Source organism: Curcuma longa, chromosome 6 (genome assembly GCF_044706935.1).
Source record: "Curcuma longa cultivar G26 ecotype Majalengka, Jawa Barat chromosome 6, ITB_CL_G26_1.1, whole genome shotgun sequence".
NCBI lineage: Eukaryota > Viridiplantae > Streptophyta > Magnoliopsida > Zingiberales > Zingiberaceae > Curcuma > Curcuma longa.
In genome coordinates, this window is record NC_133866.1 from 4,064,315 (window position 1) to 4,084,143 (window position 19,829).

Below are 19,829 nucleotides of genomic sequence, written 5' to 3' on the forward strand. Positions count from 1 at the left end.
CTATTTATCCTTTTAATTACTCATTTCATTTCATTTCGCACCGGAGACTATTCTAGGAGAAGTTCGAATCCGTTCCGTTCGGATATTGATCGGTCTTGGTTTGACATGGTTTACGCGTTACTGGTTCCCGGAAGAGTCAATTTCTCCATTAGCTAAACCCTTTCTTACCCTACCTTTGGACTCGTATTTTGTTCGTACACAATCAACGGAGGCCTCCCCGACATATGTTGCAACGTCTTCAATAGCATGCTCTTACTTCGTCTTTCCCTTAATAAGTCATCAAATTTGGTGCTTTTCGATCCCCAGTTGCTATGGGGAAAGGACGAAATACAATCGATTCCTCCATTTAAGTGGTTCTCGCTTATCCTTGTTCCTCTTCCTAACTCCTCCCCGGGTAGTTCCCAATGTTTGGCACTTTCCATACAAAGTGGGTGCAACATCAACTAATTCGCTCATGATCAAGTTAGAACCTAAGATCTATGACCATATTATGTTAACTGTTCGTATTTTGTTCATTCCATCGGTATGCTCCCAGGTACCTCTAATTGTGATCTCTTTGCCAGAACCAAGGGGTCTTTCTGTGGAAACCTCCACGAGCAATCGTCGTTTTTTGATGGTTTTTCCGCTTATCACAGCTGCTCTTTCCACACCTCCGGATATCTGGTGCCAAATCGTCGCCCGTTTCCTTATTTGTTCGATAATAGAGTTGGCTATCTCTGTGGCATTGATTGTACAAGTTCGTGAAGAGGGCTGGACGAGTAGAATGAGGGAAAGCGGCTCGATCGACAGAGGAGTAGAGTAGCCCCCCTATCACTTCATTCACTATCAATGAATTCCCGAGCAATTCTCAACCACGATTAATTCCCGTAATTAAACTAAGAAAGAGAAGACTCCTTACCTGAACTGAAGATAAGAGTTAAAGGACGAACCTGAACTAGAGTTAAAGGACGAAGATCAGGTCTGAGCTACCTGAAGATAAGAAAGAGGAGGGCGGGCATGCGATACCATCAGTGGGATAGTTGGGACAGTTCACCGAGCCAGAATTTAGATTTGCCCATCAAAACATACCGAGTCTGGTGACGATGAATGAGTTGGATTGGAGTGAAGGTCGAGCTCCATTACTTAATAATGATTCTGTCTCGCTCTAGATAATGGCTACCTCTCGTAGTCACGTGTCAATCAATGTCCGGACCCAGAGCCTCCTAAACCAAACGACGATGCCTATGCTTTGTATTCCTCAGCCCTAACCAATCAACTGATGAAAGGTCTGAGTGAGCTCGTGCTTTGGCTGATTGGTCAATCGGAGTCGTCCCTGTCACGCTCTTCTGCCCTTGCTGTCCCTCCCGAGCTACGGAGGATTCCCTGCTCCTTCTGACATCACGTGCTCTGCCTAGGTAACATAAGGAAAATACCATAAAGAGACCCTACAATCTCTAAATTCCACGCACAAGACACCCTTTAGGTGAAAACCCAACCGGTACCCGTCCCTCTTATCTGCAGCTAAACATGAATGAAACTCAAGAAATGCCTATAGGTTACTTTGAGTCATCTGCAGCTAAACATGAATGAAACGTCCTAAGGCTCAGCTCAGCCTAACGGTTAATTTGAGTCATCTGCAGTTCAACTCATGTGAAAAAAGAGGAAGACCAGAGCAGGAACGCTATTCAAATTAAATATAGACAGAAGAGCTGTAACGAAAACAGAGCTGCTGGAACGCTATTCAATATCTAATTTAGTTCAACCCCTACAACAAATGAAGATTTTTCAATTAAATGAAACCAAAAAGGCAAAAGCTAAAGACCAAGAAAAAAGCTCAGTCGATTACTCATACTCAGTGGATGTGGATTAAGAAAGAAGACCCCTACTGGAATTCGACCCTTTAGAGAAGGAGGAAGACAAATAGGGCTAAGGCAAGAGAAACATAAATACCAACTAAGAACCCTACACAATAAGAAAAGAGGGCTAAGGCTAAATAAGCTACCCCAAGCTACCCCGCCCCTAACTATAAGAACCATCTATCTGCAGCTTAATTAAACTTATAAAAAAGAAGGAAACCAGAGGTCACTCTCTATTCTATTTATGATCGCCCATGAATAAGCTGGAACTTAAAATAAAATTGAATTGTTATCTTCCTTAAGAAATATATTATAATGTGTTATGCGTGTTATCCTTTTTCTGCAAAAAGGTGGAATCCACCATCTTAACGACCTCATACGGTCGGATCCGTCACGACCATCTGTAAGGAGGTAAATCGAGAAACTGCAGTTGGTCACGATACAGGAGGGCCCTTGTCCTTTTCTACAATTCTGCTGTATCGTAACCAATTCAGCTATGTCTTGGAAGCATTATGCGTGTTATCCTTGTATTTAGAAAGGAGTTGCTTCATTAATTATGATTTTCTTCATCTATTAATGAAATTATAAAATTACTTCTTTGTTTAAGATTTTGAATGATATTTGACAATTCACAGTAGAATTTCTTTTGATTTTTTTTCAAATGGATTTTAAAATATATGGTATAGAAAACCATTTAAAGTACTTATTTGGTTATTGCTGGAATATTTATTGATACGTACGTCATTAATTGATTATTATTTAAATATTTATTGATGAGTGATCGATTTTTAAATTTTGATTATTTGTTATTACATGCACTATTATTTGTTTATTTATTTAATTGTTATTTTATTACTTACGTTGGGATATAACTAATTTAAATTATTTTAAAATTAAATATTAATATGTTGTAAAGAAAGAAAAGGCATTATTTCCTCTTTTGGAAAAATCATTAAAGTAATAAAAGCATTTCAATTCATATACTCCTATACAATCCAACATCAATGAAAATCTTCCAATTCTAAGTGTTCAATTTTCTCTCCTAACGATGACCATCAGTCATCCTCCCTCCCCAGAAATCGGTACATATTATATAAATATATTTTGAAAGTTAAGTACTCTCAAAGTAAAATTAAAGCATACAAGTTCATCTTAAAACTTGGACCTCTACACTTGAGGTAGCTCCTCCTACACACCATCAATATCAAAACACGTCATTTGAACATATGTCACATAATGTGATACATTCAATCACTTATATACTTTCAACACTGAACTCTTTAAGACATCAACACCCAACAAGAGCTTATTCAACAAAATCATAAAAATCGGTAGACATAGAATACCGGATGATCTCCAAAAATCGGGACCTCCATTTGCTCAAGCATGTAGGGCTGAGTATTCGATTAAAACCGAATCGAACCGAACCGAATTAATCGAAAATCGAATAAACTAATTTTTTTCGAACCAACCGAACTGATCAAATTTTTCAATAAAAACTGAATAAATCGAACCGATATTTTATCGGTTAATTCAGTTTTCGACCGAATTAACCAAATTAACTGATTTTTTTAAATATTATAAAAATTTTATTAATTAATTAGGGATTTATAAATTTATTTACTTAAAATTTATAAATTATTTTTCTAGTTCGGTTTATTCGATTTAACCGAATAAGGAATTTTAAAATCGAAACCGAACCGAATTAATCGATTTTTTAGAAAAAATAACTGAAATTCTGAAATAACCGAATTGAATTTTTTAATTCGGTTGGTTCGGTCAGTGTATTCGGTTTAACCAAATTTTTGCTTACCCCTACAAGCATGGTCTAAAAATCGGAACGCATGTATTTGAATCTTCTAAAACATCATCTCCTCTTTTGGTGCCTTCCCCTTATAGCAAGACTTGTTGCGGGCCTCCCAAAGCACATAAATCATGCTTGAGATGTCAAGATATCGAGCCTTCGTCTTGCGGTTGTCATCTTTGTAATACTGTCCAAAAATTTGAAATAGCTCATTTAACATTGAAAATTCATGATGAATTTCTAACCAATGTTTTACTTTGTCACAAAGAGCCCTAGTGGTGGGGTACTCAAAGAATAAGTGGTCATTGGACTCCTCTCGTTGGTGACATAAGACACATTCCTTGTTCTCCTCATAAAGCATCCGATCCACCGTTCGTAATTTGGCATATACTAGCAACCATAATATGAAACAATGCTTTGGTAATATTTCCGCCCTCCAAACAAATGGCTCCCAAACCACTGAAGGCCCTCTTGGCTTGAAGAAATCATATGCACTTTTAATCCCTTTCTTTCCTCCGGCAAACCACTCTATCATCTTCATATTTGCCTCCACAAGCCTCTTGATGAGTGGTGAATCGGAGACTTTAACTTCCCATTGCTAAAATTCAACTCCTTTGATGTAATGATGATACATCCATCGTACCCACAATGAATCCGTCTTGGATTGAATCTCTCATAAGATCTTACTTAGTAAAGCTTCATTCCATACACTAAAATCCCGAATATCATACCCCCCCCTTTGTTTTTTGAAGACATAAGGAAGATATAAAAGGGTATTTAGAAGACCATACGAATATTCTACAAATAGTTTGGATCTTGTCAATGACTCCAACGGAGATAGGGAGAATAGATAACCAATAACATTCTATCCCTTGTAATACCGTTTTTACCAATTCAATCGTCCGACATATGAAAGAGTATGCTTAGGCCACACATTTATCTTACTTGTAATTGCCTCAAGCAATGGACCATAGTTAGCAATCCTCAACTTCTTCGCCGCTAGTGGAATACCCAAATAGAAATGGAAACTTCCCTTCTTGAAACCTAATGAGGTTAAGTAACCGGTTCTTCACTCTATCATCCACACCGACAATATATATGTGGGATTTCAATGGATTTGCCATCAGCCCTGCTTCTCTTCGAAACATATCCAAATAATCCGTTATATGCTTGATTGAGGTTTCATCGGCCTGAGCAAACAACATGAGATCGTCGACATAAGCAAGGTGCGTTATGCCAACCTCTTTGCACATGGGATGATAGTGAAATGATGACAGCGAAGAGATGACCTGCATTCTTCTAGATAGCACCTCAATACATAATCTGAAAAGTAAAAGGGATAAAGGATCACCCTGCCTCAACCCGTGCCTCCCACTAAAGAACTCATAGATGCCACCATTGAGGGAGATTGAGTACGAAGCCGTGGTTACACATTCCCTAATCCATGCACAAAATCGTTGGAGAAATCCAAAACCAACGAGAGCGGCCATAAGGAATTCCGAATCTACCGTATCAAACGCCTTCTTCAAGTCCACCTTGATCATACACCTTGGCAAAATTCTTTTGCGAGCATATTTCCTTAGGAGTTCTTGTGTCAAGTTGATGTTGTCTATGGATCTTCCTTGCACAAATGTCGCTTGAGCCGGGTCCAATAAGTACTCCAAGACCAATTGATAACTGTCTGGCTAGTATCTTAGCAATTATCTTGTAGAACACATTACACCAAGAGATAGGTCGATAATCCGAAACACCTTCCGCATGATCTGACTTTGGCACCAAGTATATCAAAGAGTGATTCCATTGTTTTAGAAGTTTACCCCCTTGAAAGAATTCCAAAATTACAGTCATGAAAGCCGGACCTATTGTGTCCCATGAAGAAACAAAAACTTTGCACCATAACCATCCAACCCCGGTGCTTTACCTCATCCAATGCTATGTAGTACGCCTTTGATTTCCTCTTCATCCACTGGCCTAATCAAAGCCTCTTCATCCACCATCAGTCATCCTCTACTTGTATTGAACGAGATCCATTAAAAATATATATATGTGAATATCATATTAATGTATGAAATGAGATAAGACATTCATATCAACATGGAGCTTTATCAACCAAATATGTTTGAGTATTCGGGTATAAAATTAGAAAATTAGAATTGTCGATTTCAAAAAAAATATTTTCAAAAATTTCATTGATTTGAATATTCACTTCGAACAAATAATGCATATTATTTTTATTGTTTCTTTTTCTGAATAATGTTAATTCGTCTAATATCTAGACACTAGTCAACGAAGGATTTAACAATTAGAAAATGGTAAATCAAGGGAAAGCATACGCATTTCTTGTCAAAATTTATTTTGCAACTTCTTTGCCTCATACTATGTGTGAGTAAAGGACTAAAATTTTGATGAGGCCCTCACAACATATTGATGATGTGTTGTATGTCCAATCTAAAGAGGAAAAGAAGAAAAATCATTTGCGTTTAAGGACCCCAATAGTAATTTAGCTAGCACTTCTAAATTGTGCTTTTAGAGGTAACGATGAATCTCTATCTTCATCTAACCATGGTAATTTTCTTGAATTGATGAAGACTTTTGCAAAAATGAGTGCAGAAATGGATGAAGTTGTACTGAGAATGCTCCTAAAAAAATGCCCAATATATCACTCTAGAAATTTAGAAAAAGATTTTACATACTATGACCAATAAAGTATGGCAGATGGTTTGTAAAGAAGTTGAAGATAAATGCTTATGTATTCTTGTTGATGAAGCACGGAGAGGTATTTAAATGGGAGCAAACGATCATTATCTTGAGGTTTGTGAATGATCATGAGATTGTAACAATAATATTTTTTATCATAAAAAATATCAGTGATACTACCTCATTGCGAGATGCATTTCCGACCATTCGATCTGATCAGAATGCAAGAAATTCGGCCTTTGTGATTTTACAAAAATAATATTTTTTTTTTACAAAAATCAAAAGCTTCGCACGTGCGACGGTCGGAGCCGGTACCAAACGGAGTCGTGCGACGTGGCCGCATAAAACGGCCGCAGGACTGATCATTATCATCCATGTGGTAGGTGGCGGTTGTCCCACCTGGCACTAAAGCTGCCCGTCCAAATAAACGATTCAAATTGAAATTTTAATTCTAATTCATCTTTTTATTAAAATAAATGACGGATTAGGATTTTTAATTTAATTTTTTAATTAAAATCCATCCTCAAGCTGTGTACCGTTCACGGCAATAATTGTTTCTAATGTGAAAAATAAAATTATTTAAGTAATCGTATGAATTAAATATTAGCTCGTATGTCAAATCAAAGTCCACTTTGGAATCCATATCTTTGTCGGCGTCGATAGACAAATAAACTCCACGTGGAATCAAACGTCTCAGTGTGCGAGAAGGAACGTTTTAAACTTGTCGAACTCAACTTGAATGGGATATATGCTTTAATATGGTCGACAAAATTAAGAGAAATTAAAACATTATTCTACGTAAATTAATAGAAGAATAAATTCATTCCGTAGATAATAAAATCAGACAATAATATCCTTGCTGTGAGCTCACCACGGGCGTCAGCTTCTTGTTGACGTTGAGTAAATGAATGCATGCTTAGTGAAATCTCATTTTTTATAAAGAAGCAAAACATTTACGGCTATATTTTTCACAAACGCAAGTTAAGAAATTAGGTTTTAGTGGCATGATAAAGAGCCAGTAGGGATACAGCTTGAAATTTTGCGATTACACAATACAGAACAAGCAGCAGAAGGAAGCATTGCCTTGACTTGAACGCACCTTGTTCAGTGTCAAGGTTTTATATGGATGAATAAAAACTTCCAAGTGCAGATAGATCACTGCAGCTGTCTGGAACGATTCTTTATGCACCGGAAGCATAAAGACGTGTCCATTCTTTAGCTGCATCATGCAGTCAATCCGTGAGTGTCATGGCGAGGAGCTTAAAATGGAATCACTGAGGCCATGAATGAAAGAATACCTGTTTCTACAGCTTCTGCTTCGTTCGACTTCCAGTGTTTGGCGATGTTCTCTGAGAGAGGGTCGTCTGGATTTGGGGCACTAAGAAGAGCCTGAATGCTGAGGGGGGAAAAGTAGTATAGTAAGTACAATGTGGATGGGGATCACATTATAGTCCATGATTGCAGGGAGAACAGATATTGAGATGAGATAGGAAGAAATCCAAGCTCAATAAAACTCCATTTTGGAGAGAATCATAATAAAGTACTTCTCATAACCTTATTTTCAATAAAACATAAGTGGATTGGGTAATGTTTGTTTAGATTATATTGATTTGCTTACGAGGCTGAGAATGACTGCTAATAAAAAAAATCATGTCACCTGAGCAGTACTGTCCTGATTTGGAGGGCAGGACTCCATTTGTCCTTCAGGATGTCAAGGCATATTCTTCCAAGCTGCATGTCGAACCCATTATTATATTAGATATGCATTTCATATAAAAAGTCAAAATACAAGGTAGAGCATCTTGCCTTGTCGATGTTTGGGTGGTATATTTTGGTGAGAAAGCGGACCTGTTCTAGATACAGTTTATAAGCGTAAATAAGAACTACTGTTATTAACTTATTAAGCCAAAAGGTGAAGAGGAACAAAACTCTAAAGACAAATATGAGTGACTAAAATGCAAATGGTAGCATGGTGATCTACTCTATGATGTCTTCCATGAGTGATAAAGAAGTTAAACACTTGCCACTAAAATGAAATCCAACTAGTTAACACTAGTACAATTCAAGAAAATATGCTTTTTATTCAATGAATTTGCAGGAAATTGCAGAGTCTATATAATTTACTAATTATATTTTCCCAAGCTTACTGTAGAAAAAATAGACTATATTGAGCCTGCTAGAATTCTGCCTAGTAAGAAATTATAGCTTTTCTCTACAACTAGGTTCAAAAGACCATGAAATTATCATTATTTTCTTATACTAATACATAATGTCAAATATTGTCTTGTTAACTTCAAATAGCTCATATCTGCAAATTTCCTGATGCACTGAAAACACAGGAAATTAGTATTAGAAAGCTATCAGATCGACACTCAAATGGCTTTAATCCTCTGCTTCCCAGAGTTTGAGTGGAAATGAGCTGGTAACCCAATTGGTGGAATTTGGACAAAAGCGACAGTCTCATTGACATTGTCAGAGTAACAATTCATTAACAGTTCATTTATGATTTATGAATATAATCAAGTTGAGTTCCAGGAATATATTGATTCTGAATGGAACAAAGACAGAGAAAGGAAAGAAAAATGAAGATGATAGAAAAAGAACTTGCAATGCGTCTTGCATTTTCTCAAGGTCCCATAGGCCAAGGCTGTGTAGCTCGCCTCAGTCGAGTAGTGGTCAAAGGCAGGGGACACACACATCCAGGAGTAGCACCACAATGTGACAAGGCTCGTGATGCTCTATGACCTGACCAAGCAACGGGTGACAAACGTGGAATTGATCTTCCCAATTTTAATCCCTCACTGGAACCACAAAATTCACCATTTTCTAAGAAATTAGTCCGCAATAAATTTCGAGAAGCAAGGTAAACTCTTTACCTTCCACTCCAAGCAACATAGTAAAAACTTAATCCTAGCATTAGACTAAAAAGTCAAAACACGTTAATTTCTTAGGTGCAAATCTCATATAAACAAACCCTAACTTTGAGTATTTACACATCACAATCGGATTTGCTTAATAGCAACTTAATCAAGGTGCAAAAAGTTGGAATCTGTAGAAGCTGATTGAGGTGCTAAACCTTTGGTAAAATTTTATGACAAGGATGATAAGGTGTAAAACCAACATGGGTCCAACAACATATATATCCCCACCACTTCTGACCAATCTGAATCTGCTAAGAACTTAAGGATAATTAATGAGATGCATGACAATGTTGGGCAAGTAATTGAACTAAAAAATGAAAAATGAACCACATATATTGTATGCTAACTCTCAGCAGAACCAAAGAGTAATATCAGAGAAAACCTTAATCAAATTAATCCTAAATGTCTTCCTAAAAATCATTTAGCTACCTTGAATGCTTGAATTATGGTTCACGTAACATTTTGAAGAAATTAGTCCTAATAGTCATGATACATGACTCCACAACAAAAATAGAACATTAGTCAATCTTTGAACTTAAAGGAATATAATATATCAAGACTTTCAAGCTACCAATTATGCACGTTAATTCGAACTTTGACTTCAATATTAGCACATATCTGTGAGAAATATTGCTTTTTCAGTCAATTGAAGACATGCTTAATGTATGGATGGACTACCTTCGTCAAAACATTTTCTAGTTTTTATCTTATTAGATGGAAGGAACAAGCAAATGTGAACAATGAAGGGAACATTGCAACATGGAAATTTCATGGGAAATGATTGTGTGCGTACATTTAATGTCCAGTGTTGTTACATTAAGAATCACATATAATCACTCATTAGTGGTCAGGTTCCTTGATTCCAGAAACTATAATTACTCCTTTATTTTACTAGAATAATTTTGTTTAATTAGGTAGGGTATATTTTTGGTTTGTTTTAAGAAGGATTTGCATGATCCTATACCCAAACGCCATATCCTGACAATACCATGACTCTATCTAGCCGGCTCATGCTCTTAGTCAGCAAGGCCACTGTAATAAGTTTTGAATGATTCTTGTATCAAGTTAACTTCTGATTTTATGGTGGTCTTGCATCAAAGAGTGCCATAACATGAAACAGAAATTAGAATTGTGGGTTAATAAACTAGAAGAACACCAGGCAAAAGAGGCAATGACTATGTCCGTCCATGAATTTTGATGAGAAAATAAAACATCAATATCATTGTTTCATGAAACTGTAACTGTTAGTTTAATTGAAAGTGTACAGTAACTAAAAAAATGGCATGCCATATTCATGAATATGGATCCTAATCATATTGTAAGAATAGGTTGGTATATGGCTTTACATTGGACTCAATGGAAGAGAAAAGATACATCCAATCAACCCAAATAGTTAGGAGTTCAGACATATCGCTAGCTGTTGATGTCTGTTTTTTTGTTATGTCCCATCCTCGTGAACTTTTAACTAAATCTTGTGGAGTAGTAATGCATCAATATAAGAAAGGAGTTACTTCTGTTTTGTTGTTTTTCTCTTAATTACTTGAATCAAGATTTCTGTGCCATCCCATAAAGCGTCCAATGTGCAGTGCTGAGTTGATAAATTTTTAATAAACTCAAAATTGTAACTTAAAAGAAAGAAAAGTTTTATAATAATGGAAGTACAACACCAATGACAACAGTCAGTGTCCAAACTATTCGAAGAAATAATTGCTAAGTCATGCTTGAACTAAGAAGCAATGTAGGTTTGAAACATAAGTAGAACTAGTCAAAACCATACATCTACCTATTCTAGCTTATCTCGATGCTTAAACGTGGCGAGGAAATAAGTCTAAGTATACACAGCAATTGCCTTCCAATCGAGATATGCAGAAGACTAACTACAGGGTATCTTACCTTTGGGGCAGCCATGGGATATTCTTCAGGCAAAAACAACTCCAGCTTGAAAACTCCTCCTGATCATAGGAAAAACAGAAAATAAAATGCAATAAGCAAATTACGTTAGATCTTCAGATCGACATTAATAAAAGATGACCAAACGAAGGAGCTAAATAACAGCATAGTCGTCACCTTCATATGGAGACTGAGTCGGCCCGAGGATCATCACATTGAAGTAGCGCATATTATCCTCGGACGGAGATGCACTGATGCCGGGAGCTGCAAAAAGTAAAGCGTCGCAATATCCAAACAGGATAACCAATTCTCGAACCAAAACACTGTAATTTCCCATCACCCTAAAAATACCTAACACCAATCGAAATCAAAGTAAAACTCACCGGGTTCGCTAAGGAGTCTTTGCGTTTCCTGACAGACCGACAGGATACAAATCAAAAACCAATCAAACCACACATTCTCAGCACAAACAAGGAAAACCCTAATAAAACAAGAAACATCCTCCGGTGCTATTTCCTATTTCCTGGACCTGATCGTGCCAAATCGGAGGGAATACCTTGATGATCCGGCGAGGGAGGTTGCTGTTGGCCATCGAGACGACGCGAATCGGGTCGCCTGCTGCGCGCTCAAGGCTTCTCTCTGGCGGATCGATCGGAAGAACAGGAGGCGAGGGATACGAGCGGGGAAGGTAAAAGGGCAAGTCAAAAGGAGCAGCCTCCCCTTGATCGAATCAAGGGGAATGGAGTTCATATGAAGCTTCCCAAAACTAACTATTTTCCACCAGTATTTTCGATTTGGGATGATTTTCGTTTCACCCCCTCAAATTTTCTCATTTTCAGCATCGTTGAATTTTGGTAAAGGCGTCAATTTATAGGCGGGTCTAAGCGGACCAATTCACGCGGATTGTAGGTCTAGACGAGCTAGCTTGTAACATGCTTGAATTGATTCGTGGATTGAGAATTTTTTTTTAAAAAATTAAATTAAAATAAAAAATTTAATGAATTTGTAATCATGACCTACCTAATCCGCTATGTAAATTTATATATCTTATTTTTTGAAAATTGATCCGTCTAATTTATATTTTAAATTGAATTATTTCTGGCAGATGACTCACTTGCCCTGTGAGAGCATCCGCAACGCTCGTGGCGTTATAACGCCTTTAACCAGTGGTCGATTGGGTCCACTAACACGTGGTTGAGTGGTGGTAATGGTTGACCACCACTCACACTATATCTACGAACGTGTTAACATTAAAAAAGTTGGCCCACATATTAGAGATTTTACCTCACTCCTCCCTCACTCTTCCACGTCCTTCCTTCGCTCCTCCACGTCTGCTATTAACGCCCGATTAACAGCGCGTTGCTGTCATAAGATGAATTTTTGATCTATATGACAATACTAAATTTTGTATCGTTTGGGCCCTTAAACTTTGACAGGTTAGCCATTTCACCCTCATTGGTTTAACTAAAAAGTGTATATCACGTGATTGATCATGTCGGTAGGGATGCAATTGATGAGATGGTATTCATCAAATATTTTAGGGCAAATATTAAAAAAGGTGTCTTTTATTTTTTTTGAATCATCAAGATCACGATCCATTTTTATTTTTTTATCAAAAAGAAGCTCCATCCCATATTCAATTTTCTAATTATTCTCCATAATACTATTCTTATTATTATCTCTCTTATATATTTTTCGATCTAAATTTTGAACTGAAGACGCGTTGTAGCAGTTATAAAATCGTAATTACTATACAATTGTAGCAACTAATCATAGTTGATACAACTATGAATGTTAGGTAAGTTTTGAGATATCATAATTTTTATCTTAAGTTGAATAATGAGACGCACAATATATTAAATCAAAGCCCGCTCAAAGATTTATATTTGTTATCGGATGTAATTCATAATGATCTAGTCTTAGGCTTAAAAAATATTGTTTAAGATTTTTCGAAGGCTCCGAAGAATATCAACTAAGGTTTCATAGCTACTACAACTATTACTATTGTAGTTGTAGTAGTCACAATTTCATAACTGCTATAATTCGCTCGATCAATTCAGATTTATGGAAAAACAAAAGAAGTCTTGTTGTTGATTTCTATGATATAAAATAATTTTGAACAAAATTACTACGAAATACTCTTTGTTGCTAACCTATTCAAATAAGTATTTCTATGGACGACCCATAATGTATAATAAGAAGTCGGGTACAAGTTTCCTTTGTTCGCCTATGAAAACAGAGGGGAAGAATGTTCAATACTCCTTCTCTATTGTGTTTGCTTTTTCCCCCATCATTTTACTATTACAATAATTTTAACTAAAATTGATACAAGGGGAAATGGAATAGCTACACGTGGAGCATTATAATTCTATAATACACTTTTTTTAACTTAGTCAAAATTGCTTCAATTTGATTGAAATCATCTAAATTTTAGTTAAATTACTCTAAATTATTATAGTAATTTTATAAGGAAAATAATATTAGAAAATGCAAAATAAAATGAGACATTTTTTAATGTTTATTATGTTTTTTATCAGATCAAGAAAAATTGTTTATTTATGGAATTGGGCTGGCCATAAGCCCACAATAGAAATCAAACAAAATTAATTGGCCCAATTTGTTAACTAAAAAAAAACTATAAATTTCTATTTAATCATGCAAAATTTATGGCTCAAGTTGGCTAACTCATCACTCCCCTAGTCGTAGGAGATAGATTTTTTTTTTCTATAAGTATACAGAATTAGTTACGACGGAGCAGACTTGTAGAAGAGGATAAGGGTTCGAATCTCGACGAAACCGAGCAATACCCTCCTCCGTCGTGATCAACTGTAATTTCTCGATGTATCTTCTCACAGATGATCGTGAGACGAACCGGATACATGCACCGTTTGAATAGCTAGTACGTTGAGTGTCATGTTAGATATCACTTTATGTTCTGAATTTATTTGATGAATGAAATATGATTTACACCGTCCACTCGAATATATAGTTGGCTAACCATCTATTCAATTGACTCGCAACTAGTATTATTTTAAGAATAGGAAAACTCAAGTGGAGATAGATTATGATTAAGAACAAATTGAAGTTAATTATGATTAAGAATAAATTATGTTAATTAGAAGAAGTGTTTGGATGTTATGCTCAAGCATGTGTTTGTTTATGCATCAATAATTATAATAATCAAGTATGCAATCATTGGATCTAAATAACAATTAATGTTTTTTAAATATATTATTATTATTATTATTATTATTGCCTTTTAAGTTTGATCACTTAACATTTTAAAAATTGCTTTCATTTCAGATAGCTTGGACCGGGTTTCAGTGGTTCGGGATCGAAGTATTGAACCGGATTAATTTTGATTAGATCGTAGCGCGAATCTTGAAGCATGATCATACGGTCGTCTGGAAAGGGTAGTCGCGAGTTGGAGACAAAAGCTCGCATAAAAGAAGGGAAGAAACAGAGCAGGCTCTGTTCTTCCTCTCTCGGGCTACTGCCGCCGCCGCCGCCGCCGCCGCCATGTTCTCCGGCGAAGCTTTGCCTTAAACCATCCTTTAGGTTGACGGAGATTCCAAAGGCTATGCCTTTCGTTTCTACGTTCGACTGCTTTAGTCACTTCTTCGTCATCTTCTATTTGCTCGCAGTCGGCGTCGCCGCCCAACAGTCGGATGCCGACACCTGGACTCCGCCCAACGTCGGCGTCTCTTTCCGGCCCAGCGTCGCTATCGTGATCGGCGTATTCTCCCTCATGTTCTCCCTCACTTTCCTTCTCCTCATCTACGCCAAGTTCTGCCACACCAACTCAGCCGCCGCCGACGCCGACGCTTCCTCCGAGCTCTTCGGCGCCGAGGCCTCCGGACATGGCCGCTTCCTTGTCGCCGGCCTGCACCGTTCCTCGGGAATCGGTAAGACCGTCATCGAATCCCTCCCGTTCTTCCGCTTCTCCGCGCTGCGCGGAGTCCGGGACGGTCTCGAGTGTGCCGTCTGCCTCTCCAAGTTCGCCGACGCGGAGCTGCTCCGCCTGTTGCCCAAGTGCCGGCACGCGTTCCACCTCGCCTGCGTCGACCGGTGGCTCGAGTCCCACTCCAGCTGCCCCCTCTGCCGTGCCAAGGTCAAAGCAGAGGACGCCGCCTTGTTTAAGTACTCCACTAGCGCCCGCCTCGTCTTCGCCTCCGACTCCAGCGACGCCCTCGATCTGTTCGTGGAGCGCGAGATCGACGGCGACGCTGACTCCCTCATCGGCTCCTCCAGGTTCAGCTTCCGCAAGTCCACCGACAGAGCCGCCGTCAAATCAGGGCAAAATGACCACGAACTGCCAATGCTCGAAACCGGCGACGACCGAGACCGATTTCTCCACAAGTTCAAGCACAAGATCATCGTCTCCGACGTCGTCTTCAAGAGCCGGTGGAGCGACGTCAACTCCTCCGACTTGATGACACTGAACTCGGAGATGCTTTCCACAGATTGGATTGATCCAAAGCCGATCGCATCCACCGCCGTAGGAAAAGCCTCGATCGACGGCAAGGCGATCAAGATCAAGGAAGAGATGGAGAAGAAGCGACTGCTCGAGATCAAAGCGAGCCTAATCCACAAAACCCATTCCGCCGCTCTCTCCGCCATTCCATCGAACACCTCCAGGGCGGCGCCGGGGCTCACCTCGTCGCCCAACCGATCCATGTCCGAAATCACGAACCTTCCGCGGTTCCGGCAGCAGCAGGCGAGAACCGCGGACGACGAGGACGAGAAGGTGCGGCGGGTGTGGCTGCCGATCGCGAGGCGGACGGTGCAGTGGCTCGCCGGAAGGGATCAGCGGCGGCCGCAGGAGAGCGAAAGCAGCCACCGCCGCGCGGCAGCTGTTTGACCAAATTCCTCACAGAAACATCAACCGAACCCGATCATCCAGGAGCAAATCACGGCGAGATTCTGCGAGTGGTTTCGAGTTTTCATCACCGAATATATTTATTTATTTTGCTCCTCAATTTCCCATTTAATTATTTCAGTTAAATAAATTCCAATTAATTAATTAATTAATTAAAATAATAATTACGCACGTAACGTAAAGAACAAAAAAGAAGAGAAAAAAAGAAGTGGAAGATGCGTGCGAAGCCTGCATGCAGGTCACGTGTTTCCCGGGCGAGATCACGTGCCGGAGGGAGGTGGTCTTTGTCACGACGCCTTCATTAATTAACGACGTGTTTCATGGCATTTGTTTCTTCTTTTTTTTTCCCCTTTAATATTATTTTATTAAAAAAATATTTTTTTGATGAGTTAATTAAAATAAAAGTAATTGATGACTAAAAGGTGAAACTGATGGGATTTGTTAAATGGATGTGTCGTTTATTGTCTTCTAGCCGAGTTTATATTACAACACCATGCTTATAACTTTCTTTATTGTCTATAGAAATTTTAGATAAATGCCTAAGAGAATTATTTTACATAACGTTTGATTTAACCTAATCTGACTGTAGAGCTGTCAAATAGGTCAATCCATGACAGGGCAGATCAATTTATGACAGACTCTCATCATATGGTGAGGTGGGACGGGCCAACCCACCAACTTGGCGGGTTGGAAAATCGCCAACCTAATCCAACTCAAGGTGGGCCGCTAGTTAGGCGGGCCAACCCACGGGCCTGTTAAAAAATATTAAAAATTTAAAATTTAAATTATAATTTAAATTGATTAAGTTGAAAGTTTTAAGTTTGAATTATAATTTTTAAGTTTGAATTATAATTTAAATGGATCAAACCCATTAATTCATTAAGTTTTCTACTTTAATTTTAAAATTTAAAATAAATAAATAAACTTTTACAATCCGCGGGCCAACCCACGCGGGTCGCAGACCTAGGCGGGCCAATCCATCTTAAAATAAGTTGATAAAATTTTAACTTAATCCACCTAAATTACTTAACAGGTCGGATCAATCTGGCGGGCCTAACCCAACTTGACGGCTCATAAGGTTTGAACAATGCAATAATATAATGTAATGACTTATACATATATAATTTATTATATATTTTTAATAATAACATATAATTTATTATATTAGGCTCAAGTCATATGTCCAAATAGGAATTTCTAGATCAGTTCTTGATATCGACTATATATATATTATTGTAATCCTAACTTCTTTATTTAGGGTGCTCTAGCAGGATAATGATACCTTTACAGATAAAGTTATAAGACCAATTCATTTTAAGATTAAGAAATCTTAATACCAATTCACCCAAAGAATAAAGAAAACATCATGAAATATTTATGCAAATTGCTTTTCCCACCCCCCCCCCCCCCCCCCCCTCCCCTCCTCTCTCTCTCTCCTATTCAAATGACTTTTATACCCTTTTTTCTTTATTTTTTATTTTATTTTACTTATATCTCTCTCTCTCTCCTATTCAAATGACTTTTATACCATTTTTTCTTTGTTTTTTATTTTATTTTACTTATATATATATATATATTTAATTTTATAAATTTTATTTTGATCCATATTTTTATACTTTTTAAATTTTTTTATAAATAATAACTCCTAAACTTTATAACTAAAAATAAATAAAAGATTATAAACATATAAAAAATTTATTCAAAAAAATAAAACTGATAAAAAAATTGAAAAAAAACTGATTTACAAAAAAATAAAATCAATAAAAAACAAAATTTAAAAAATAATACATTGAAAAAATACAAGTATTATGAAAAAAATAATAAATAAAATTAATTAAAAAATAAAATTTATATAAAATCAAAAAAATATAATAAACAAAATTGATTAAAAATAAAACTAAATAAAATTTATATAAAATTCTAAAAATAAAGTATTGATAAAAAATAATAAACAAAATTGATTACAAATAAAACTAAATAAAAATTGAAAAAATATCATATTGATGAAAAAAATAATAAATTAAATTAATTAAAAAATAAAACTAAATAAAAATAAAAATATATGAGAGTTATTTTTAAATAAAATTAATTTAAAAATAAAACTAAATAAAAATTTAAAAAATAAATAAATAAATAAATACAAAGAAAAGGATAAAACTGTCATTAGAAGAGGAGAGAGAGGAAGTGGGAGGGGGGGCGTGCGCTGTTGGGGGTGGGAAAAGCAGTGCTCAATATTTATTAAATAAATATTTCAGAATCTTTCTAATCAGAATCTTTCTAAAAAATTGGAACGAATATCTTAGAATATTTCCTAAATGGATTCTAATATTTAGGAGATCAACTACTATAAAAAGGTAACACATACCCATGGATAGAGAGACGCACACACAAATCCTAATTTCTCCTAAGTCATTATACTCCTTCCTCATACCGACTCTAACTTGAGTGTCGGAGTGGCTTGCCGAGGTCCACCCCCGGCGTCATTTTAACCCTCTTTCTGAGTGATTTTCAGGTCCTCTCATCTCTTCGGATGATTTTCTCCGAGAAGTGTGCGCGTCAATAGTTCTGTTACCAACTTAAAGGAAACAAACCGTTAAGTAAATATATGTCGATTGTTAGAACTATGGAATCAAAATATCTCCATAATGGTATGATATTGTCCACTTTGAGCTTAAACCCTCATGGCTTTGTTCTTGGGCTATCCCCAAAAGGTCTCATACCAATGGAGATACTTTTCATCCTTTTAACCCCATGATCTTTTCCATGTACTTTAGATGTGGGACTATGTTTGCACCCTTGTAACCCAACATGGATGTGTTTGTTTTAGTGATATTCAATTATTTTTATTTATTTAGAATTGGTAGATAGATAGGCTTGTTTAATGCATGAGTTTAAAAGGTCGATATCATGTTCAAACTTAGATATCTTATTGTAAATTTAAATGTCGATCAACTAACTTAATATTGTCTAAAATTAAATCCTTTAACGAATTGTCATATAAAAGCTGTTAGTTTTGCAATAATAGCAATTTTAGTCTTTATGAATTCCTATAAAATAAGTAACCCTAATTGTAAAAAGAAAAGAGAAGAAAATATATATTATGATAATTTCGGTAAAATTGTTACGGCCTTTTGATTATTCTTATTGGTTATTTCTCAAATATTTAATATCCTTTTTTTTATAAAGGATAATTTGGCCGGTGAGCTAAAACTCTTGTCCCTAGCTACTGGTTCCAATCAAGAATTTATTATATATGATTTAGTCTTATAATCTTTTATAAAAAATTATTTTCACAACTCAAATTGGTGACCAAATTACAAGACAATAATTTTATTTCTACGCTAAGACTCCCGTTCTAATATCCTTTCTTTCATCTAAAAAGAATTTATTTCACGTTAATAGAGCTGTCAATTTAAATTAGACTCATCGTGTTGGCCTACCCCACTAAATAATTTAAGAAAATTTAGTTGAAATTTTATCAATCCATTTTAAAACGTGTCTAAATGAGCCAACTCTCATAAGTTGCGACTCTAAGCAGGTCAACGGAGAGGGCTCAACGTGACATGTGAATTGAGTTGACATTTTATCAATCTATTTTAAAATTGGCCTAAATGAGCCAACTTGTACAGATTGTGACTCCAGGCGAACCAACCCCGGGAGGGCTTGGGTCAGCCTGTGGATTGAGTTAAAATGTTATCAACTCATTTTAAAATGAGTCTAAATAAGTCGACCCACACAGGTTGCGACTCCAGTAGGGCAAGCATGGGAGACGTCAAGTTGGCCCATGAATTGAGTTAAAAGTT

At 36.7% G+C, this 19,829-nt stretch overlaps 2 protein-coding genes and 1 pseudogene across 2 annotated transcripts; 2 read left to right on the forward strand and 1 right to left on the reverse strand.

Moving 5' to 3' along the window:
- Positions 1–19,829, forward strand: part of LOC141830456 (protein tesmin/TSO1-like CXC 5) — a 32,859-nt pseudogene that overhangs the window by 5,423 nt on the left and 7,607 nt on the right.
- LOC141830695 (ubiquitin-conjugating enzyme E2 35) lies at positions 7,318–11,867 on the reverse strand. The gene is made up of 8 exons (XM_074718113.1): positions 11,704–11,867; positions 11,531–11,558; positions 11,325–11,411; positions 11,151–11,209; positions 8,143–8,184; positions 7,994–8,067; positions 7,635–7,732; positions 7,318–7,555 (listed from the first exon to the last, which is right to left on the reverse strand). The coding sequence occupies exons 1-8, from the start codon at positions 11,737–11,739 to the stop codon at positions 7,518–7,520; spliced, it is 462 nt and encodes a 153-aa protein (XP_074574214.1). The 5' UTR covers positions 11,740–11,867; the 3' UTR covers positions 7,318–7,517.
- LOC141831062 (putative RING-H2 finger protein ATL12) lies at positions 14,665–16,115 on the forward strand. The gene has a single exon (XM_074718503.1). The coding sequence runs from the start codon at positions 14,728–14,730 to the stop codon at positions 16,006–16,008; it is 1,281 nt and encodes a 426-aa protein (XP_074574604.1). The 5' UTR covers positions 14,665–14,727; the 3' UTR covers positions 16,009–16,115.